This window comes from Neovison vison, chromosome 3 (assembly GCF_020171115.1).
Source record: "Neovison vison isolate M4711 chromosome 3, ASM_NN_V1, whole genome shotgun sequence".
NCBI lineage: Eukaryota > Metazoa > Chordata > Mammalia > Carnivora > Mustelidae > Neogale > Neogale vison.
Window position 1 is genome coordinate 25,128,455 of NC_058093.1, and position 24,977 is coordinate 25,153,431.

The 24,977-nt window shown below is 35.5% G+C and overlaps 1 protein-coding gene across 2 annotated transcripts in view; it reads left to right on the forward strand.

Annotated features, from left to right (window-relative positions):
• Window positions 1-24,977, forward strand: part of VWC2L (von Willebrand factor C domain containing 2 like) — a 167,484-nt gene that overhangs the window by 20,397 nt on the left and 122,110 nt on the right. For both annotated transcript variants that reach the window (XM_044240837.1, XM_044240838.1), the window contains exon 3: window positions 6,610-6,739. In XM_044240837.1, coding sequence (XP_044096772.1) covers window positions 6,610-6,739 — 130 coding nt within the window. The remainder of the gene's footprint in view (window positions 1-6,609; window positions 6,740-24,977) is intronic.

Below are 24,977 nucleotides of genomic sequence, written 5' to 3' on the forward strand. Positions count from 1 at the left end.
CATGCAAATTACTGGCTACAAGAGTGGCAGTGGATGCTAAATACTCTTGTACTCTGTAATTTAATGTATATTTTAATGAAGTGAGCAGTGAGATTCCTGACAGGCATCAGCAACTTTGAAATAGTCTTCCAAATTTCTCATACAGTTTTGAAAGTAATGAGATTTGTTCCATAAAGTGATAAAATTTATGCCATAAATTATCTCTAAAAGAAGAGTGCATCTTAAAACAGTATCTTTTCCTTAGTAGAGATCAAATTTTAAATACTTGCTTAATGGAAAGTTTCTAGAAAAGCAATCTGAGCTATATTCTCTTTCAGAATTTTTGCCAAAATTATCAAAGGAATGAAGTACCATATGGTATATGAAGCCTAATATCACTTGGTCAGAAGGAAAGCCATTGATATAGTAGTTAGTATGCTAAGACTTGGCACTTAGAATATATCCCATCCAATTATGGGCCCATTGCTCAGACTTCAACAATGCTCACAGTCGTTCTAGGAATCAAGCTTTATTTATCAAGCTTTATTCCTCACAATATTCAGGATGTGTTTTGCTGGACTTTGTAATCTAACTCATTCCTTAGGAAAATGAGCTTGTTTAAAATCAAGATTGTTATATATTATTTTCCTGAAAAATAGTTTATGATATACTAAAATCACTTTAAGAAGAAACCATTAAACTCTACATACATTATAAAGCGAGACTAGTTTTTTCTTGATTTTTAGGAATTCCTCTACATGTATTCTTACCTTAAATTTAGTTATCATGGTATTTGTTAGTGCAATAAGTCTATAATTATCTATTGTGAAAAACTCTAGTCAATGGAGTGCTTGAAGATTGACTTACTCAGTGATCTACACAGTGAATATGGTAAATTTCAAATTGCCTTTAGAGAGTGGGTTTATGTTCACTATTATAATATCGGAGCCCAATTAGTTATTTCATGAGTCAGTCAGAAACCTTTCCCTACAAAGTGCCCTTTATAATACTTAAATAAAATGAAATATCTTACTGAATCAGAATCCTACCCCATGCATGATAAACATATATGAAACTGGCCAGAGGTATGGTCTAACAAACAAGAAAACATAGATTATGCATAAATAAATATGCATATGTTAACAAATATTTATTGAGTGTCTATTATGGGCTGATATCTTCCTGGTGCTGAGAGGACCACAATGAACAATATTCTATAAGAAAATTATAATCCATAGGAAAGGCAGATAAAAATAAACAGACATATCATCAAACCAGTAAGATAATCTCATGCACTGATGAGAGCTCTGAATGGGCAATGTGAGGGAGAGAGATGATGGAAATATATTCAGGGAAGACCTCCCTGGAGAAAGGATGTTTGAGGTGATTTTAGATGATGAAATATCGGGAAAAGAACATGGGTTTATTGCTCTTTCTTTCTTTCTTTCTTTTTCTTTCTTTCTTTCTCTTTCTTTCTTTCTTTCTTTTTTCTTTCTTTTTCTTTCCTTTCCTTTTCCCTTTCCTTTCATTTCCTTTCCTTTTTCTTCTCATTTCTTTTCTTTTTTTTTCCCTGGGTGATTTATAGTGCTCATTTTAACCATCCACAATTAGTCTTTATCTAGAGGCTTCTTATAACAATTTTCCTTCAGTGTGTTTCTGACATGATTAATTCAATTGGTACTACACGAATCCTCCCCCCAACCCCCAACAAACAAAGCCCTATATAACTTCACTAAAACCACCTCTGTAGTCAGATTCCACCTCAAACAAGAAAAATAACATAATATTCCTTTAAATCTAGTCTTATGCTATAGTCCAATTTTATACTTTTTAAATTTTTTCCAAAAGCCATCAATAAGTATGCAAGTGAATGATAATAATAGTATTGTAATATTTCTTGCTCAGCTTTTGTGTTTTACAATAACTCTGTGAGGCTGGTAATACTGTCATTCCCATTCTATAGATTAAGAAACTCAGGCAGAGAAAGGAGATCTCATTTTCCCAAGAGTCACTCCTAGTGATGAATCATCTGAGACTAGAACTCAAGTATTGAGACAACAGAGAAGTGTCTTCTAAGCAGGATATAACAACCACCCAAACAAACCAACTAAATTTTTTTTTCTGATCTTCCTAATTCAGAGTTTCCCAGCTTGTAAGAATTCTGTTACATAAACTTCATCAAATTAAAATAGTAAACTGAACACTGTTCTGCTCTTGTCCCTCTGAGGTTTGAATTTAGGTAACAAATCTGATAAGCTATGACTATTTCCTCATGGGTACTCTATTATAAACAATGCCAGGAATGGCCTCCACATAAATAATGACGCCACAAGTTATTGTTACATAGACCAAACATCTAGGCTTTCCTCATATATGGAAAGTAAGACTCAGTGTATTCAGAGGCCAAAATAAATGTGTATTTTCCACAAACATTTTGAAATTCTCTGCAACCAGTCTCCAACATGTTCTCTTAATCCTATGTCAACTTTTAGTGTGACTATATTCGCTTCCAAATTCTCACAAAGACCATACATGGCAATTTTTCTGGAATTACTCAGTTATTTCCGTAAGCTAAGTTACTAGGTCTCAGGCTGCTTTCTGCATTTTAAAAAAAATCATGGAGCATTCTTCTGTTCCCAGGATTCTGGAACCTCCCCTCTGATTCTGAGTTCTCAAAAATTACAGACAGTGGCATTGGGATTTCAGCCTCAAGGTCTTTAGAAGTTATGAAAACATGATATGTATTGTCATATTTCCATTCTAATACCAAGAAGAAAAATCGGGCTTCTTAGTCATCTAAATCAGTATTTTAAAAAGAATCCCCTTCTACTCTATTAATTATAAAACAAATACATTTATATATCTAGTAGGAAACCCCTTTGAAATTTGGGGCAGCTGGTACAGCATTTGGATTTGCCATGCAAATATATTCAGGGATAGCAGGATCTACAGATAAAATGCATGGTTTCTACTTAAATAGAGGGCCACATTAGATATTCAAAACTCCCCAGCAGAAGGTGTACAGAGTCCTAACAGACATAAAATACTTGGATTATCTAATACGTACATGAATACAATATTTGACCTCCAATCTTAATTTCAATTAAAATTTATGTAAAGGTAAATATAGTGAATGCTACTTTGTTTTCCAAAGCTTTCACAGAAATGAAATGTTCTGTGAGATTTCTTAGGGACAGATTTTTCTTGTATAAAGTTTTCAGGTGGTGTCATTTAATCATCTTACTTACCGAATCTCTAGCTGACAAAAGCCATGTTCTAGTTGTAATTTCACATGCTCTTCTAAAAAAAGCAAGTAAGAATAATTTTTTCCAAGTACTTGTTCCAGTGTTCTCTGTTCCTCTAAGGATAGCTTTATTGTTTAATCTTTGCTTTTACGGGGACAGTTTCAGGTTTAATCTATAGTTTTCACACTGAAGAGCCTGATAAAAGGAAATTTGCAAGCAGCTCAGTCTTAAAATGTAAAGATTATTCAAAGTGCCAAGCCTTTCAGTTTTAGGCTGCAAGGTGGGAAGGATTTTTAAACTGAACTTAATGTCAAGGGCACATATTTCTCACTCCCAGAGACTTCTTGCTGCTTTGGTAACGTTTTTTCAGAAGTGCAGGAGAAAGCAGGGGCAGTGAAGGAAGTCAACGCGGGCAAAAGTCATGAAGGCAAAGTCCTGATAAGTTTGGAGAGGAAAGAAGAGCGTTTGTCGTGAGGTCAACGGGTTAAATCTGATTGAGTGATCAGAGTTGGGGGGGCCGGGGGGGGCAGCACATATGAAGACTGAGTATGAGAAGAAATGGGCTGAAACAGATTTGAAACAAAACAAAAGAATATAATGAAAACAAAAGAGGAAATGACATGTCTCTGGGGAGATTCTGGGCTAGGAGGTATGTGGCATGTGAGTAATCAGGGTCAGGGAGAACTTGAAGATAATGTCACTCAGTGGCTAGGGTGATATTCTTACTTTTCAAATTCCTTTCTCATTATTCAAAATTCTTTCAAAACTCAGGTATACTTTTATCACCAAGGCTTGTGATCCTAGCTCTTCCTCATATCAGTTCTCAGAATTCCAGTGCGCACACATCCAGTCTCCACTGCCTTAGCACAGATGCTCCTGGGCCATTATCTGTACATGCTTTTCTCAGATACTCATGAATGTAGTTACCCGGCTAAAGATGCCAATGCCCCCAAGAACATGAGCCTCGTGGCAACCTAGCTTCAACCCACTATAGTTTCCTTACTAATTTATATTTGTAGAAGGTTAAAAAGCTCTATGGCTCCATGATAATCTCTTCATGCACTAAATACCCTAGTGAAATTCTCTCTCTTAGCAGAAGTACATATCTTCCATAAATCAATTATCCAGTTCCTAATAGCTATTCCACTAGATCTGGTATGCATGGAGAAGGGTAGAAAGCACTGGAAAAGGAACTACTCTAATGGGAGTACCCAGAATAGTGATTCTGGCTCCCACTGGCAATACAGTAGAGCATGTATGCTGCCTGGGTTCAAATCCTGCCTCTGCCCCTTACTACCTGCAGGACTGGGGGAAGTCTTTCAGCCTATGTCCTCATCTATGGGATGGAGATAATAACAAATCTTCCTTCATAGGGTTATTATGAGAAAGAAGTTTATATAGATATTTTGTTTGGCATGATATCCAGTAGTTAATTGTGTCCAAAAATATTGTTTAAATTAGAATGATGTCTTTAACAGTCTGTTTTGGAACTCTAATAGTCTAATAAATCTTTCTCAAAGGCCACAGTTACTTTGAGGTAAACATTTTGCATTGGAAAATTTAGGGTCTCTCTGAGATTTTTAATGCCAGAATCAGTCCACTAGAGTTGAACAGATCAGCCCCTACGTCAGCGAGAAATGAACCTGCAAGAATAAAGAATCACAGCCATGAAAGGGCAGGGAGTGGAAGCAAGATTATTGGCTCCCACTTTGTCTCATATTACAATAAATGCTGGCCAAGTCCTTACTGTACTTCTGAAGGCCACACAAAATACTTCTTTGCAATTAATCAAGGAAAAAGAAACAACTCCTGACCATTTTGCTTGGAAATTTAATATGTCACAATGGGGTTTGCAAAATAAGGAGCAGTAGAGCAGCAAGAATTTTCCTTTCTCACAGTATTTCTCACATTTTATCCAACAAATAATGTGCTTTGGTATCAAATCTTTTCCTGAATTTACTGAGATTATTCAGTAGAGTAGCTTCGAGAAATCCCAGCCCTTAGGATGATCCAAAAGATTCCTTCGAGCTACTTAACCCATCTTACCACACAGTAAAGAGTTTAACTGTCCCCGTCAATAAACTTACTGACTATGTTAAGATATACCAATACTTTTCTGACAGATTCTGTATCTAATTCTCTTATTCCTACAAAATTTGAAAGTAAAATAATTGAGAGCTAGACTATCATTCTTCGATCAGAAAGCAAAGGTAAAATTAGTTTGAAAATAATTAGTTGAAAGATATTCACCCGCACCCCCATGACTACCTGAGTGAAAAAGCATTAATATTACCCAAATGGTCAGGTTCAAGACGAAACAAGAGCTGACATGGACAGTAGCCAAAGAGATAAAGGCAGAGAGTTTTAACTAATGAAGTTTGCAAGGGAGGAACTCTAACCCTGTGGCACAGGACAAGAGGAAGCATTTTCTCAGAACAAATGTCATGATTTGAGAAGTATAGAAGTGTATAACTTCTGAGACATCCAAGTTTTTATTCCGGAACTCCAAGACTCGATTTCATGAAAAAGGACAGCTAGAACTTACACCCATGAGTCACAGAGTGGTCACTGCTTGAGATGATTTGTAGTATAGACAGTTTCTAGAAAAGAAACAGAAAATATCAAACTCTTGGCTCAAACTCTAAGTACTGTTGAGACAAAAATTGTTTTCTCCCTTTTTTTCCTCCCTCTAAATTAGTCACTTTTCAATTCCACTTTTAGAATCTTTGACTCTTAAGTAGTGGCTTTTCAAGTCAATCAATTTCAGCTCATTCATAAAACCAAGCAAGCATGATGAAAGATTTTCACTAAATCTTTCAAGAGGCAGTACCTGGGTGTTTGGATCCCAAATTCATCTTTTCTAAAATTCATATTGGGGATAAAAATGCCATTTAGAGTTTAGGTTAGCTTGGAAAGGAGTTCCTACAAAGGGTAAGGATGTCCATTTACCATTTCATTTCTCTCAGTAATCTTTGTCTTTCTTAGGAAAAAAAAAGTGACAAATGGCAAAAACGTATTTCACATGGCCCAGTATCATTCCTGTTTGCCAGAGGAAGGCAGAGCAATCAGTGCATCTGGAAACCCAACCAGGAGGTGACATACTAGTTGTCCAAACATTTCTTTGGAAAGTAGGGACATACGTCATAGGAAGAGTCATCCTGGCATGCTCCAGTTGCTCATGGCAACCAGAGCAGCACATGGCGACCCACTGTGGCTTGGATTTCCAGGTTGCTTTCCACTGGGGAAGAATGAGTCATACACACGGTAAATGGAGTTAATACAGTAAAGCCAATATAAACACTGATGTTTTATCTTCTGACAGCATATGAATGTGCAAAGCATTAAGTTATAGGAGAAAAGGGGCTAATTTTAGATTTGTTCCTAGCCCTCTCCATGTGAATGGTGTCGCTGTGAGCCCAGCAATGAAGTTCACTGTGTTGTAGCAGACTGCGCAGTTCCTGAGTGTGTCAACCCAGTCTATGAACCAGAACAATGTTGTCCTGTCTGCAAAAATGGTAAGACCATACTGCATTAGCTTTCGAAGAGGGGTTAGTGCAAACTGCAAATATTTCACCACTGCCCACCATCGATATAAGACCCCTCTAAGATCTGCCTGGGGTTCTTCAATATGAGCATGGATAATTTATACCTTTATCCCATCTTAACATGAAAATAAACCAGCAGTGGGTGCATCATGAAGCTTTCCATTTGGGGAATTAAAGCTCTTATAAGCTGACTTTGTTGTGATCCCTATTATTTACTGTTGATTTATAGGGAGGATATTGGAAAGAACACAGAACCATCTTTTTGTAATGACTTAATTTCTCTCTTGTGGAGGCTATGAAGCAGTTCATCCTGTTTCATAGTTCATAACTCAGGAGAGGCAGTAGGGTAAATGCCAGGTATTTTGCTTTGGGCATAGAGAAAATTTTAGGTTTTAAATTAAATTATCAAAGAAATTATCAAAGAAATACAGAATTCAAACATTAATGCACTTAAGTTGAGGTAAGAAAGACTAGAAGATTTGAGACTTTTATTCTAGGTTTTTATTACCCTGAATCTTACTCTCATAGTAATTAGACAGAGGAGAACTTGGTTTATATGATTCTGGGTTCCTTGTTGACCCTCATGGAATAGGGAGGTTGAAATGCGCTGATGATGCTGGTCACTCAAAATCAAAGTGATGCTACAGAGAAGATATTGCAATGCCATAGACCCAGGACAGCATATCAGCAAAGCTAGTAGTATGCTCTTCCTACTAGTCATGTACTACCAAAAAAATAAAGCTACCCTAGATAACAATTCACAAATGCCCCCTCCTGTCATTAATACATGCTTGAAAAAGTAGTTCTAGCTCTTAATTAAGCTGAGGTCAGTCTAATGCTGAATCCCCATGCCCTTCCTTAGGTTAGCAACTGCTCATCTCCTCTATCAACCACTTCTTTTTTTTTCTTTGTCCTGAATTTGCCATTATGTTAATTCACCTGCTAATCTTTGTCTTTATAGAATTATAATTAGTAAAAAGAGGTATCCTTTTATTTAAAGAAAAAAACAAAAGCAGTTCTGTTGTTTTTATAATGATTTCTGTGTTTTAATGTCTTCCAAAGGATTTAGGAAGAACATGTGATATTTTTTGCTGCAACAGTTTTACTATTTCTGATCATAGGAATCCACTGAGTTGAATATTCAACTGCACACCTGCCTTCTTTTTTTATTCTTATTTCTCTCATCCAACTGACCTCTGTCATAGTGACCATCTTTTCTGACTTAGAAGGTGGAAATAAATATCATCCTGAAGTCCTAACCTATCTAATATATGTAAAGATATACAATTTAAGACTTTATATTTTTTAGAGGATTTTGTAGAAACTGGAAAAGATATAGGAAAGAACAATAAGATGATTTAATGATTGAAAAATAGGACCTATGAGGACAGACTCAAGGAGTGAGCATAATTTGTCCTGGAGAAGAGAAATCTCAAGGGAGACCTAACTGTCATAAAGTATATGAATGTTTAGTCTAAAGTGGAAGAGGACCTGTTATTTTTCATTTTCTCCAAGGACAGAAGGAAGAAAAAATCAGCTACCTAATCAGTCTTTAAAAATAGGATTGACAAGTCTTTGACTCAAGACGTTTTTTTTGGTTTGTTTTTTTTGTTTTTTTGTGTTGTTGTTTTTTTGTTTTTTTCCTAGAAGCAACTGTCTAAACAAGTCCTTGAGGATCCTCTCTTCCCTAGGTTTCCTTGGTTGGCTTTGTTTCACATTTATGGTAAATAAAATTGTGCTTATAGTTAACCTCATCTGGACATACTTAGAATACTCATAGAAGAAACCATATTAGACCATTGTGATCTAATATATATATCTAATAAGACCATATAGGAACAGAACACACAGGGTTTACACATGCACTACTAATCCTCCTAGTGACCCCACACCAAAGCTTAGAATATATCCAGAGTTAATGCCTACATCAAATGTCAGATCAGCCACTACCAACTTATCACCTTTAATTTGATGTCACCCAAGATTATTCGACTTCTCTCCATGTGCCAGAGTAGAACTCTGTCTTCAAATGAAACCCTATTTATACAAAAACATCATATAATAAATGGACTTTAATTGTTTGATTAATTAATTAGTCACCCATTATATTCCTGAAACACATGTTAGAACAAGATTAGTTAAGTTTTCCAGAATTTTGTTCATGACACACTATAGTTTCTATTCCTTTTTTGCCATTTCCAAGCAAACTTGTTTTCTTTTTTTAATAAGGGAAATGAACCTGAATTAGACTTGGTAGGAAGACAAACTCTGATTGTAATATTATAACATATTATCTTTTTTAATATGACACTATTTACTCACTTGTGCCCCAAAATTGAAGTATAATCATTGTCAAAGAAAAGCATATTAAGGATCACTGAAGAAACTTTATGACCACCAATGATACTGGTACTTTTACTGAGGGAACAGACTGAGCTCCATCTTGCTTGCTCTCATTCTAAGCTTAGCCCAGAAAACAGAAACATATGACCTATGTGTAGAAAAGCAGGGGTGGAGGTCAAGGGAGTTGATGTTTATCATGAGAGAATACAACTGGAATAATTCCTAAATTTCCAACACATGGTAAGCTTTTTACATTCTTTATAACAAGATTAATTTGCTTATTATAGTATAAACTCTTCAAGTGTGCCACCAATTTCTTAGGTTAAAAAAAAAGATAAAAATCTACCCTATGGATTCAGGGTGCAGGCAACAAATCTTAATTTGTAAACAGCCCTATAACATTTTTTACATTTCTTAAATCTTCATAAATGTTGAACATTTTTAGTTTGCATAAATGCTGATTTTCTTGGCTGCCAAATACTTTGCTTTTGCATACTAACATCAATTTCTCTGCCTTCCTGAATTATAACTTGCCAAGAGCAAGAGGCTTTAAATACATAAAATAAAAGTTTAAGATGATAGAATCTACCACACCTGACCTTAAAATTCAATATTCAGGTAATATAAAGTCTTCAATCTCAGATTGCTTAAGAACAAACAAAATAATAAACTTCAAGGGAAATGTGAACGATTGGGCACAGACAAAATAAGAGGAAAAAGAAGAAGGTACTTTTTATTTGGCAAGGACTGGGAGGAATTGACAAAGGAATTTATTGCTTTTTAAAATATGATTAAGCATTTGCTTCTCTGCAAGAGCTAGCAATCCAAATGCTTTCCTGAAAAATATGACATTTCCTGACTGTCCATCTTTCCCTCAGATTGTGTTACTTTGACCTGTCTTTCAGCTCAAGTCTTTTCTATGTGAATTAATGAATATTTTTCATGGTTTTCTGTCTTTACAGTATAAAAAAGTAAAGTAGTACAGCACTTGCTTTAAAAAAAAAGTTCCAGTTTGGAGCATCATATAAATACTTTGAATATTTGGTTAGTGAAAAACATTTTATTGAAAAAATATTTGTTCATTAGAGCATCCAAATAACTAGTTGTATTTTTCACATTTGATCAGCCAGTACGTCAGTGAATTCCATGTTTTCACTGGGATTTATAGTCGTCGTCATTACTAATGGTTCTGAAGGAAAAGTCATTTTGTGAAAAATTGGAATAGACAGGAAGTATCCACAGAATCCACCATACACACTAAGTGAGAAGTTTCCATATTGTTTCTATGTAAACTGAAGGGCCTATTCAATATCTTAAATATTTAACTCCTTTTCCCTTAGCCTCTTCTAGTTTAATAGTGACACAAATAAGGCAGGAAATAGACAAGGCAAAAGAGAAAATGGAAAGGAAGAAGACAATGGGAGGTATGGGAAGAGCAGAAATAAGAGAAGGAGGGGAATTTAGAGGTGCCTGGAAGCAAATGTGTGACACACATAAGTGTTAATATCTCTAATATACAATGAGCTCCTTGAGATAAATGAGAGAAAAACTATAGAGAAGGAAATGGGCAAAGAGTATAGAAAGGAAATTCACAGAAGAAAACGAAATGTGTAATACATATATGAAAATATACTCAAACTCACAAGGACCAGGGACGACATAATTATAAAGATGAGATACCAACATTGTACTGATGATAATAATTTGGAACTAATAATACCCCAAATCAGCAAAGATATTTTAAAAAGAGGTGAGAAAATGTCAAAACAACTTTTAAGGAGGTACTTTCCATCAAAAGTTTCATGAAACTTTGAAGTTAGCAATCTTTCCTCTTGTACTTTTTTTTAAAATTTATTTATTTTCAGAAAAACAGTATTCATTATTTTTTCACCACACCCAGTGCTCCATGCAATCCATGCCCTCTATAATACCCACCACCTGGTACCCCAACCTCCCACCCACCCACTAATTCAAACCCCTCAGATTGTTTTTCAGAGTCCATAGTCTCTCATGATTCACCTCCCCTTCCAATTTACCCCAGTTCCCTTCTCCTCTCTAACACCCCTTGTACTTTTCCCCACCTTCACCCACTACATTTTTACTACATTTTAAGAGCAAAATAGTGAGAGAAAACCTAATAGTCTTTAATGGATTAATGAAATACATTGCAGCCTTTAAAAAGACCCTACTGACATTCTTTAAATGCTATATAAAATAAGCAGGGAATGTACAGTAAACTATATATTGTTTTATGCATAACATAGTAATTTGTGTCATATATAATACATACATTTTAAGTGATATACATTTAAAAGATTTGTAATTAATGTACAATTTTAAGTAGATATTAAAATATTTATGTATATAGGAAAAGAACTAAGTAGATACACAATAGAGCATTAGTAATGATTTAAAGGGTGCTTTTAGGGAAAAGTAAGAAGGTAAAGTGGGGAAAGACAAGAGCTAATCTCTTTAAAACTTTAAGCTTTACAGACTGATCATAATAAAAACAACAGAAAAGTATACAAACAGCTCACAAAATACAAATGTTCAAAAAATATTAAAAATCTATTCAGCTTAATAAATCAGATTTTTTTTTAATTTAAAGTTCTGGAAGAATACAGGCCAAATTTTTAACAGTGATCCAATGATCAGAACAAGAATAAAAGTGCAAAGGTAGAAGCAAAAAACTTTGATGTTTTATTTCATTAGTCTTTTTACTGAAGGAATTAAAAAAACTTTTATTTTCATAACTTAGGAGGGTGTATCAGACCACTAAATAAATGATAATTCTAATATTAATTAAACTCTTCCAGAGGAGAGACAAGAACAAAACTTTCTTTTCTTTTTTCTGGAATATCATACTGATACAAACTAAAGAATACAAACTAAGAAAATAATAAGTGGAGGGCAACTTTACTTATAATTAGTAATGGGGAATTAATAAGATACAAAATCCCCTATCAAAAACCCTTGGGTTGTGGAATTGAGGTCATTTATTGTACAGCACAGTACATAGCCAGTGCGTCTAGGGCAGCAATCTTCAATCAATCACCTGGACATTTCTACAACAAGATATGTAATAATCATATTGAGACTGAATAAATATAGAATCTCACACCATTTCAAATCAGGTTTTAATACCAACTGAGTTTTGGTATAGAAAAAATAAATGGGTTTTCAGACTGTGGGAATGGGCTTGCACACTTGTGTTAGCAAAAAGAATCTAGAAGATGATTAAAATATTTAAGCATCATGACCAAGTGGAGTTTACACAAAGAGTTCAGTATTAGGAAATACATTAATAACTTATTCTATTTCTAAGCTGGAGAGAAAGAGCATATTATTTCCATATATAAAGATATTAGACATAAATCATCAAAATCTAGTCACAAAAACTCTTGATATAATAGGACCAAGTAGATAATTTTTACATGAAATATATATCTACCTCAGTCCAAAAAGACAGAATTGTGTTTAATAGGTAAACAGTAAAGGCATTCTCAATAAAGTCAGGAAAAAGACAAGGATGCTCACTATTATTTAAAGTTTCAGATAGAGAATAGATATGAACTAGTTAATATAATTAGAAAAGAAAAAATTTTGGAAGAAAAAATTGGGAAGGAGAAGATACAACTGTCACTATTTGTATGTGATATGATTGTATATTTGAAAAACACAAGAAAATAGACTGAAAATTACTATACGGACAATTTAGTAAGATAGGGTACAAAATGAATATATGGGTCTCTCCCTACACATGCACACACACACACACACACACACATACACGAAATATATGTATTACTAAAATAAAATTGTGGCACAGTTTATGATGCTGACATATCAATGAAATGTAATAAAGAGTTCATAGACCTAGAAACACATGAAAATCTGGTATATGACAGATAAAGTAGTATTTGGAATACTATAATAAAGTAGTACTGGGAAAAAGATAATTTATAAAAGAAATGATGTTAGAACAACTGGATAGTTGTCTGAAAGAAATAATTTTAAATTTCCACCTTATCTCATAACTCAGGATATTTTTCAATTCAACAAAGATTAGAATATAAACTTAGTTTCCAAAATAGTGCAAGAAGAGAATCTGAACAATTTGATTTATAATCTTGAAGTGGCTATATTTTGAAAACAAACAAACGTCTCCACATAGCAAAAAACAAAACAAAACAAAACAAAAACCACGGTAAAAAATTATTTTAAATCTTAATTACAAATTATAATCATATCCTAAAGGGTTAATCTCACTCATACATAAAGATCTTCAGGAAACTGGTAGGGGAATATTACTCAGTCATCAGAAATGATGAATACCCAACATTTAAATCAACATGGATGGGACTGGAGGAGATTATGCTGAGTGAAATAAGTCAAACAGAGAAAGTTGATTATCATATGGTTTCACTTACTTGTGGAGCCTAAGAAATAGCATAGAGGACATTAGGAGAAGGAAGAAAAAAATGAAGGGGGGAAATTGGAGGGGGAGACCAACCATGAGAGACTGTGGACTCCCAGAAACAAACTGAGGGTTTTAGAGGGGAGGGGGATGAGGGGATGGGTTGACCCAGTGATGGGTCCATTTAAGGAAAGCACAGATTGCATGGAGCACTGGGTGTTATACATAAATAATGAATCTTAGAACACTACATCAAAGACTAATGACGTATTGTATGGTGACTAACATAATATAATAAATAATAATAATAATAAAAGAAAGAAATTGGTAGGAAAAAAGAGACCAATTGTGTTTTAAAAATGGGCAAAGAGGGGCTCCTGGGTGGTTCATTTGGTTAAGTAACTGCCTTCGGCTCAAGCCCCACATCAGGCTCCCTGCTCTCTCCCTCCCCCTCGGCTTCTGTGCTCCAGCTCTCTCTCTGTCAAATAAATAAATAAAATCTTTTTTTAAAATGGGCAAAGAATTTCAAAAGTCATTCCACAAAAAATGAAATTAAAAAGTTTCTAAAATATATGAAAAATTGCTCTAACCAATTTTAGGGGGAAAAAAAGGCAAATGAAAATTTGATATATTTTTTTTACTTACACATTGACACAAATCCTAAAACTTAATACCCACTTTATTGTTCCTACTGTGGTAAACCAAGCAAACTCTCCTATTGTTGGTGGATGTATAAATTGGCACATCCCCATGGAAGGAAATTAGAATATGCCAAAATTACAGTATATGTATATTTTACTCAGCAATTCTATTGCTTTTTACAGATGTTTGAAATGACAAGCAAGTACTAGTATTCATTTCTTATGCTGTATTTCAAGTTTTATAATAAAAAATAATTAGAAAATTTGTAGAAATATCTATAGAGTTAAATTTTCTTTTAACATGTTATTAATTAACAAATAAAAAAAGAACTTATTTCTTCCTTTAAAAAGTCATTGAGGTATTTGTGTTGGATTACAATTTAATTACTTTATTTTTTCATCTCATATATTTTAAAATTGTGAAAATCTATTTAACATCAACAGGTTATAGGCTATTATTAAAAGAAAAAAACATTAAAATAAATAACTATTAGTATTTAGAGGATATATGTGCATAAGTTTAAAAATCAGAAAAAAATACTAAGAACTATTCAAAAACTAATAAGGTAATATACCAAATTTCTAAATGTGAAAACTCAAATTTGTTAGGTTGCTATTTCTATAATAATGAATTAAATGGAAATCTTATCAGATTTTTATGTGATGTAATTTTTTTTGTAAGTTGACAAAACTTGGAAAATTTAAGTACATGGAAAAGAATGTACTTGGTAAGGTTGGGCAATTCAATCTACCAGATATATTAAAATTATGTATAAAGGGTCACCTGGGTGGCTCAGTCGATTAAGCAACTACTGTCAGTTCAGGTCATTATCCTAGAGTCCCAGGATCCAGTCCCACATCCAGCTCTCTGCTTGGCAGAGAGTCTGCTTGTCCATCTGGCCTCTCCCCTCTCATGCTCTCTCTTATTCTCTCTCTCTCTCTCTCTCAAATAAATAATGAAAATCTTTAAAAATAAATAAATAAATAAAGTATAAAGATATAATAATTTTAAACAATATAATACTGGAATAAAATAAACAGATAAATAAATTAGAAAATTAGAAATTAGCCTATAACATAGTATACAGTTAAGGTAACATCCAAATATATGGAGAAAGAATATATTAATTCTAAAAATATATTATAAAAATTAATCATCTTTTTAAGTTAAATTACATTTTCATCTCACCCATTATATAAAAGTAATTTTCAGTTGGATTAAAGATCTAAATGTAGGGGCGCCTGGGTGGCTCAGTGGGTTAAAGCCTCTGCCTTCTGCTCAGGTCATGAGCTCAGGGTCCTGGAATCAAGCCCCGCATTGGGCTCTCTGCTCAGCAAGAAACCTGCTTCCTCCTCTCTCTCTCTCTCTACCCGCCACTCTGCCTACTTGTGATCTCTATCTGTCAAGTAAATAAATAAAGTCTTAAAAATAAATAAATAAAATTTTTAAAAATCTAAATGTAAAAGAAAAAGATGATATCATAAAGGAATTTTTAGAATACTATAAACTTTAACTTATTCTCAGGATAAGAATGGTCTTCCTAGACATAAAAGAAAAAACAAATCCATAACAGGAAAGATTTAAATGCAAATTAAGTAACATAATTTTTTTCCAAAAATTTCTTCATAAACTAAAAGAAGATAAAGTCCAGTTTGGAAAAGTTAAAATGCAACATTCCTGTGCCTTATGGTAAGAGTGTAAAATGATATCCCCCATGAAGGGCAAGGAAAGTGTTCAGGACTTTGATCCATCAATGTCACATTTAGAAAGTGATCAAAAAGAAATAATCAGATAAGCACATATATAGAGATCACACAGTCGTTTATAATAGCAGAATTTGGAAAACCTGAAACCTAAATATTTAACAATAAAGTGGTTGTTTAAAAAACTATAGTATATCTACATAGACTGACTACTAAGAAATATTACAAATAATATTATAGAAAAAAAATTAAGGACATTCCCCACAGACACAAAACACATGTTCATAGTATATAATTAAATTAAACTATGGGCCAGAAATCATGCAAATATGACACTATTTTTGTTGAGAAGGAAATATATCATACCTATAGTAAAAGACAGGAAGAAATACTTCAAAATGTTAATAGTACTTAACTCCATTGAGTAGGATAATAGAGGATTTCTACTTTCTACCTTTTGCTAACCTTTATTATTTTTTTTTTTACATCTCCAACAACAAACATGTATTATCCCTGTGATTTACAATTACAGTTTAAAACAGAATATAGACAAATTCTTTAAAAAGATCATGTAGGGGCACCTGGGTGGCTCAGTGGGTTAAGCCGCTGCCTTCGGCTCGGGTCATGATCTCAGGGTCCTGGGATCGGGTCCCGCATTGGGCTCTCTGCTCGGCAGGGAGCCTGCTTCCTCCTCTCTCTCTCTCTGCCTCCCTCTCTGCCTACTTGTGATCTCTCTCTGCCAAATAAATAAATAAAATCTTTTAAATAAATAAATAATAAAATAAAAAGATCATATAATCCTCTTTCACTGTTTTCATAATTTAATAATAATTGATGTGTCACTTATTAGAAATGGAACTATGAATTTTTGTTATAAATTTGTAGACCATCAGTTAATTAGCTAATACTTCTACCATTTGACTTGCAACTCCTGCAACTATGAGATTCTTTATAAAGCATTTAGAAAACCTCATCACCCATTCTATGCACCTACTAGGGGCAATTGCTAAAATAGTCACTTAATTATTAAGGCAGTTGCTAAAATATTCCATTTACATTTTCATGAAGCTATTTCACAAAATCAGACTTTTAGGTCTAAAGTTGGATGCAAGACTTTCACCTTAATTTGATATTTTCTCACTTCCTCTTAGGTAGACCATTAGTCACAGGTGAAACATACATAAAACAAACCCACGGAAGGTGAAACATTTTCTGGCAACAGTACATATCCATTGGCTACAGCACCCCTGAAATAGTTCAGGATGAAAGAACAGCCTATGAAAGGCAATTTTAAAGTCTGCATTTCACTGACTCCATAACTGAAGGTCAGAATTATCATATTGGTATAAAGTAGATGTCAAAACATAGTAATTATAAGTAGCTATTTTAATGAGCCACAAACAATAATTTCCTATTGCTTTCATAAAAATTCCTCCAAAATATGAAGGGCAATATTTATATTTATGTTGTTTTAAACCAACAGGATTCCCTCTTAATTCATCAGCAAATTAGATTTCAAAAACGTTATTTTACAATGTTGACATAATGAAAATTAATGCCACATGTATTCCCTGCTAATCACATCTCTTCTTTAATTATCAGAGATACCCAGCCCTTCAGAAAGTGAAGGAAGGCAGGCCAATTCATTCAGAAACATGAATTTTTTCTCTCTGTTTCCTTCTCATCATATAGGGAATGCTTAGCAGCTATTCTTTCCTGACATAAACATTTGGAATGTTGAGTCTGGTCATCCCACAAAGCACATACTTGTTCCCTTGAGAACAGAGCTGCATACACTCCGTCAAGTGTCCTGGATATTGTTCAGGACGCCATTCCACAGGATGCCTGAGAGACTGAAGGAAGGGTAATGAACACACATGGACTGAATGTCTCGTTCCTGAACATTCATATAACCTCAAAGATAATCTGTCTCAAAGATGGTCGTTTGGAAGAGTATTTGATATATCTTCCAGAACTGGCTGTGCATTTCTATTAACTCCACCTTCTCTCATTCTTGAGTCTCTCTTCAATTATGTTTCTATAGAATATTGCTGACTTCTAGGATTGTATATAGTAATCTTTAATTAAGATAGCTCTAAGAACCAGAGATGACAGGAAAAGGGCAATTGGGGTCATTGATGGGCTCCATGGAGTTGGATTTAATTCTGGGAGTAATTCTGGGAGTAATTAAGTAGGGGTTGGGTCTCTCTAGGAAGCCAAAGCATTTAGTCTTGCCAAGACTCATGAACTCCTAAAAATAATCTTATCTCTCTAAGGAAGGCTCATTGTTCACAGGAGAGCTTCACTGAGGGTAGAGTACAACTGGGGTGTGGAGCGAGCCAGCAGTCCACTATGAACCCTGAGCTCTTTCTCATATGACCTCATATGACCCCATATGACCACATACCCACATGGCTCTGAGAGGCATCCAGAGAAACCAATGGGTCACTGCTGACTATGAAGGCACAAATTAAGGTACAGAATCTTGCTTCCTCCAAGCCTCCTCTCTGATACAGACACATTATGAAGTTGTCCTTCTTCCTCTCAAGTCTACATTGGCAGGTAGAAGCTCAAGCTTTTCAAAGAGGCCCAGAGGCTGTGTCCTACCACCAGCACCATTTTGCTCCCCCACCCCACCCCCAGTTAGCATCAATGTTGCCAAGTCAGATAAAAATAAAACATGGTTGCAATGTAAATAGTATCCCTTGACCTTTGAATTTGAACATCTTTGGAAGCATTTAGGCAGGATGAACCTGGAGAGCCTCTGAGAAGGTTGGACTCTTCTTTCTCAGAAGTTTCAGAGGCCTGGAGCAAGAGTTTCTCACAGACTTATCCTTGAGGCATAGATTCCCAGATCCCTTTCTTACAGAAAAACCAAGCCCCCTGTGCTTTCTACATCCCTTGTCATTAGTGAAGAAGAGACCCAGAATTCCGTGTTGATCATCCTCCAGGCTCTCTTCCCCATATGGTTCTGGAGCTAGAAGGTAACACCCAAACCACCCCTTTCCATTCCTGTTCCCTGCTTTTTCATTCTCCATCATACCCATCATCATCTGCATGGTATACGTCTTATTTCTTAAGTTGCTTGTCCCCACCTCCCCACACAAGCATAAACTCCAGGCAGGAAATGATATTGGTTGTCTGCTCTTGTATCCCCACTAATTACAACATGCTGAAGGTACACATATATGTTTTTGGATAAATAAATAAGCCCCCATATTGTGCCTTTGGAAGAGCTTGGATTAAATAAAAAATCTGGTTCTCTGAGTTATTTTAAACTCAGTTACTTTTGAAAAGTATTAATCTTCCATTTCATAGTTTTCCTATGGAGAGTCTGGAATGCTTTGCTGAGATGCTTTGCATGACAGGAAGGAAGATGTTTCTCAGATTTCTGTCCTACCTTAAGTTTGCTTTAGTTTACCACCCAGATTAGTGGCACATATACTGATGAGAAGCACACTGATGTGATCTAGTAGAGACAGGTGGATTGCCAGAGGAAACTGAGTCCAGTTTGCTCATGAACTGCTTTATGATCTTGCCACGGACGCTGAAAGCCTCTTTTCCTTAAGAAGCAGCCGTACGTAACAAACGGGTCACTTCAGTGCAAAATTAATATAACACTTCAGCCAATATTATCCTTAATGATATGTTTTATCTAACAACAGGGATCGGACTTTTTAACAATTAAAGAAGCTATGAGCATTGACAGAATATGTGATTTGTCAGTATTTGGTTAAAAACTACTACTACTCAATGTAAAGACAAAAAACAAATTCAGAAAATGTGACTTGATCCCCAGGGGAAGAGGGAGAAAACCTAATTGCAGGGGATAATATTTAATTCTAGGAATCAGACTGTGCAACTGGAAAAGAAATCAGAAATAGGGCTTCAGCAGGGACAAAGGAAACTTGCTAAGCAATGTCTCTTCCAGCATGTAGGGACTGGGAGACTCTCCAAGAATCGCTGTGTCTGAGGCAGGAAGCCCTTGCGTAAGACCTCTGATATTTAAATGGAGCTCTGAGCTGCTTCAAATCAATCTATCAGAAATGTTAAACCTCTTTTGAAACATATTTATGGTTGGATGCCCCTCAATTGAGAAAAGGGAAATGGGAAGTTCCTGCATGCATACTTATTTTGCTTACAGGAGCCTCATTTGTACAAGGTGATGGCACTACGCAGCCATAAACGTGGCTGCTTGTCAGGCTGGATAGCCAGCCAACTCTGAGTCCTTCCTTCCTTTCACCCGTCACTTTTATGTGTTCTGCAGAAAGGTCCATAAAGCAACACACCTGTCTTCTGGAAGGCTAAGCGCAGTTAGTTTCCAACATCATTAAATGACAAAACGGTCGGCAGCGTTGGATCCAAATCTTGAAAGCCTGCCTTGCGCCCAACTTTCCGTGTGAGGATTTTAAATAGGAGCAAGATGTAGCCCTAGGGCCTGATGTCACGTGATTAAGGTGTGGCGTTCTTGGTGTTGGCTTGCTTCGACTCATCTGCTTTGATTTGATCTGATGCTTTCTTTAAGAGTGAGGACAGATGAGAATGAAAAGCAGTGCCAGAGGAGAGCGGCAGTGTGAACAAGAGCACACAAGCCTTTCAAGCCAGAATTCCTGCAGGTTGATAGCAAAAAAAAAAACTTAATTGGATTCTGTTTTAGCTCCCAGTAAATGCAATACTTAGGTCCCTGAGCTTAGTGAAGCAAACAGCCCCCACTGCAATGTCATCTGAAATGCATCCCCCTTCCGGCCCGCCAAAGTCCATGTCCACATACACACACATTCATAAACACTTTCATGCTCGTGATTTCTTTCACTGTGAAAAGTGATGTCACTAAAAATGTGAGGAAAATAGCTGGGAGAAACACCAGGTATTAATGACACCAATTAAGCTACATGTGTTTTCTTAGGCTTATCAGATGACTAAGTCCTCAAACACAGGCCTAATGAGTTTAAATGTGGGGAAGAGTAAACCTTGGGCAACAGGGAGACAGTAGGAAGATGCTGGACTAGAGAGAGAATGCCTGGGTGCCAGATGGATAAGTGAGGGAACAATGAGTCCTAGGAGACTGAAATAGAAAGAGATGTCAGCTGATGGCACCTGCTGATGGAAGTACTTGTCTTTTTTCATATATTCTCTCAATGAGCAGTCTAATAATGATAATTCTTCCACTAAGAGTAATGCTAGCTTTTACTTTTTAAAATCCTCATACATTCTAGGTGCTTTCCAGATATTAACACATTTCCTCTTTATAATAATCTTATAAAGGTAACAATAATGACTTCTAATTTGAAAGGGAGCCAACTGAGACTAAATAAATTACCCCTGGACTCATAGCTGGGATTTGAACCCTGTTCCATCCAACTTCAAAACCGGTAGTGTTTAAGCAGTAGTTTTCAAAGTAGCAGCCCCTTTTCCCCTAGGGCCACTGACATCACCATTATCTAGAAACTAGTTAGAAATGCAAATTTTTTTTTTTTCTTGTGGGTTTTTATTTTTATTTATTTTTTTTCCAATTTATTTATTTTCAGAAAAACAGTATTCATTATTTTTTCACCACACCCAGTGCTCCATGCAAGCTGTGCCCTCTATAATACCCACCACCTGGTACCCCAACCTCCCACCCCCCCCGCCACTTCAAACCCCTCAGATTGTTTTTCAGAGTCCATAGTCTCTCATGGTTCATCTCCCCTTCCAATTTACCCAAAAGCACATACCCTCCCCAATGTCCATAACCCTACTCCCCTTCTCCCAACCCCCCTCCCCCCAGCAACCCACAGTTTGTTTCGTGAGATTAAGAGTCACTTATGGTTTGTCTCCCTCCCTATCCCATCTTGTTTCATGGATTCTTCTCCTACCCACTTAAGCCCCCATGTTGCATCACCACTTCCTCATATCAGGGAGATCAGATGATAGTTGTCTTTCTCCGCTTGACTTATTTCGCTAAGCATGATACGCTCTAGTTCCATCCATGTTGTCGCAAATGGCAAGATTTCGTTTCTTTTGATGGTTGCATAGTATTCCATTGTGTATATATACCACATCTTCTTGATCCATTCATCTGTTGATGGACATCTAGGTTCTTTCCATAGTTTGGCTATTGTGGACATTGCTGCTATAAACATTCGGGTGCACGTGCCCCTTTGGATCACTACGTTTGTATCTTTAGGGTAAATTCCCAGTAGTGCAATTGCTGGGTCATAGGGCAGTTCTATTTTCAACATTTTGAGGAACCTCCATACTGTTTTCCAGAGTGGTTGCACCAGCTTGCATTCCCACCAACAGTGTAGGAGGGTTCCCCTTTCTCCGCATCCTCGCCAGCATCTGTCATTTCCTGACTTGTTGATTTTAGCCATTCTGACTGGTGTGAGGTGATATCTCATTGTGGTTTTGATTTGTATTTCCCTGATGCCGAGTGATATGGAGCACTTTTTCATGTGTCTGTTGGCCATCTGGATGTCTTCTTTGCAGAAACGTCTGTTCATGTCCTCTGCCCATTTCTTGATTGGATTATTTGTTCTTTGGGTGTTGAGTTTGTTAAGTTCTTTATAGATTTTGGTCACTAGTCCTTTATCTGATATGTCGTTTGCAAATATCTTCTCCCATTCTGTCAGTTGTCTTTTGGTTTTGTTAACTGTTTCCTTTGCTGTGCAAAAGCTTTTGATTTTGATGATTAAGGACCTCAATGTGAGAAAGGAATCCATCAAAATCCTTGAGGAGAACACAGGCAGCAACCTCTTCGACCTCAGCCGCAGCAACATCTTCCTAGGAACATCGCCAAAGGCAAGGGAAGCAAAGAAATGCAAATTTTTGAACCCATCTCCAAACTCCAGAATCAGAAATTCTGGGAGTGGGAGTGGGACCTGGTATTCTGTATCTAGACAAGCCTTCCGGTGATTCGGTGATTCTAAACATCAAAGCCTGAGACCCATTTATTTACATCTCAGGTGTCCCTTAGAGAGTCTGTTCTCTTACAAATGAAGGATGGGTGGAAGGAGGACAAAGGTTGAAATAATTACCAGCCATGTCATCTGAGATCAAGGACAAGAAATACAAGGCTGAAAAGGAAGGTTCAGAACACAAAATACCCTGTAGTTAAAGCAAGGCCACTTAGGTTGGCAAAGATCTAGGAATGGTAAATCCTAATGCGTGCCAAGGCGGGTCCCCCAAAGATTAGAAATGATATAGGTGGCAGATACTGGGGAGATGATACCCAGGTTAAGCTGTCAGGAATGATCAGACCTAAAGGTATTTCTTAATAATTAAGCCATGGTCTTTGAAAGTTAAGTTCAAATGATTTTTAAAGGATGCAAAAATCACTAGAGAAGGCATAACAAGGAAAGGAAAACTGAGACATGAACACAGCTCCTAATAATCCATTCTTCATCATGTTTGCCTTTACTGATCTATATGAAGTGATTGTTTCAACTGAATTATTCTTTCTGTAGTTAGGCTATGGTAACTATTCACATTTTATAAACCATAATTATATTTAAGACAATTTCATCTTTTTAAACAGGTATATTGGAGTCTAATTGACATGAAATTCACTCTACACTTTCACAATGTACAGTTTGCTGTTTTGACATATGCACAACTACTGCTTACTGTAGTGTAGAAAGTGTCCACATCTATCACTCCCACAACTTTCCTAGTGTCCCTCTGTCCTTCTGTCCAGCCCTTCTCTGCCCCACCCCATCCCACACCACCTATTTTCTGCTTTCAGTCATTATACATAAATTTGCATTTCTTAGAACTTTGTACAAAGAGAATAATTCAGTATGTACTTTCTTTTGCTTGAATTCTTTCATTCAACACAATTATTCTGAAATTCATCCATGTTGTAGCATTTATCAATAGTTATTCCTTTTTCATTGTTGAAAAGTACTCCATGACATAGCTATACTACAGTATTATCTATCCATTCACTTCTTAATGAACATTTGGGTTGTTTCCAGTGTTTGACCATCATAAATAAAACTATTAACATCCTTACACAAGTTTTTTTTTTTTGTGTGTGTGTGTGTATAGGCACACACACTTTATATATATTTATATATATTTACATAAATATTTAGATATTTATATATTATTTTATATTTATATTTATATATTATTTTATATAAATTTATATATTTACCTTCTATTGCTAAAATACCTATATGTAGACTGCTAGGTGGATAGAGTACATGCATATGCATTTATATGCATAAATAAGCATATAATACATGTACATTTCACTTTTTTAATTCCATACTTTCAAAGTGGTTATATTATTTTAAATTCCCATCCAAAATTCATTGGTGCCAGTTCCTCAGCATCCTCGCCAGTTCTTGGGATCATCAATCCTGTTTAATTTTAGATACTCTAATAGAAGTATGTTATTATTTCATTATGGTCTTAAATTGCATTTTCCTAATGACTATCAACCTAATGTTGAACATCTTTTCATATGCTAATTTCCATCTGTATATCTTTTTTAGAGGGATACCTACTTAAATCACTTGCCCTTTTTTTTTTTTTTGATTGGGTTGTTTGTTTTATATTATTAAGTTTGGAGAGTTTTGTATATATTCTAGAGACAAGTCCTTTATTGGACATATGCTTTGTAAATATTTTCTCCCAGTATGTGCTTTATGTTTTCATCCCGTAAACAGTGTCATTTGGAGAGAGCAAGTTTTTATGATTTAATTATGATGAAGTCCAATTTACCAATGTATTCTTTCATGAAATGTGCTTTTGGTGTTTTAACTAAAAAATCTTGGCCTAATGTAAAGTCAAAAACATTTTTCTATGTTTTCTTGAAGAAATGTCTTAGTTTAAAATTTTTACATTTAGGGCTGTGACTCATTTTGTGGATATGATTCAAAGAATTGATTGAAGGTTCGTTTTGGTTCTGTTTCAATATGTATATCTAGTTGTTTTACTTTTTATTTTTTATCTTTTGATAGGGAAAGAGGGAAGGGTAAAGAAGGGCAGAAGGCGAGAGAGAGAGAATCTTAAGCAGGGTGTGTGCTCAGTGCTGGATTCGATCTCACAAACCTGATATCATGACCTGAGCTGAAATCGAGTCAGATGTTTAACCAACCGAGCCACCTAGACACCT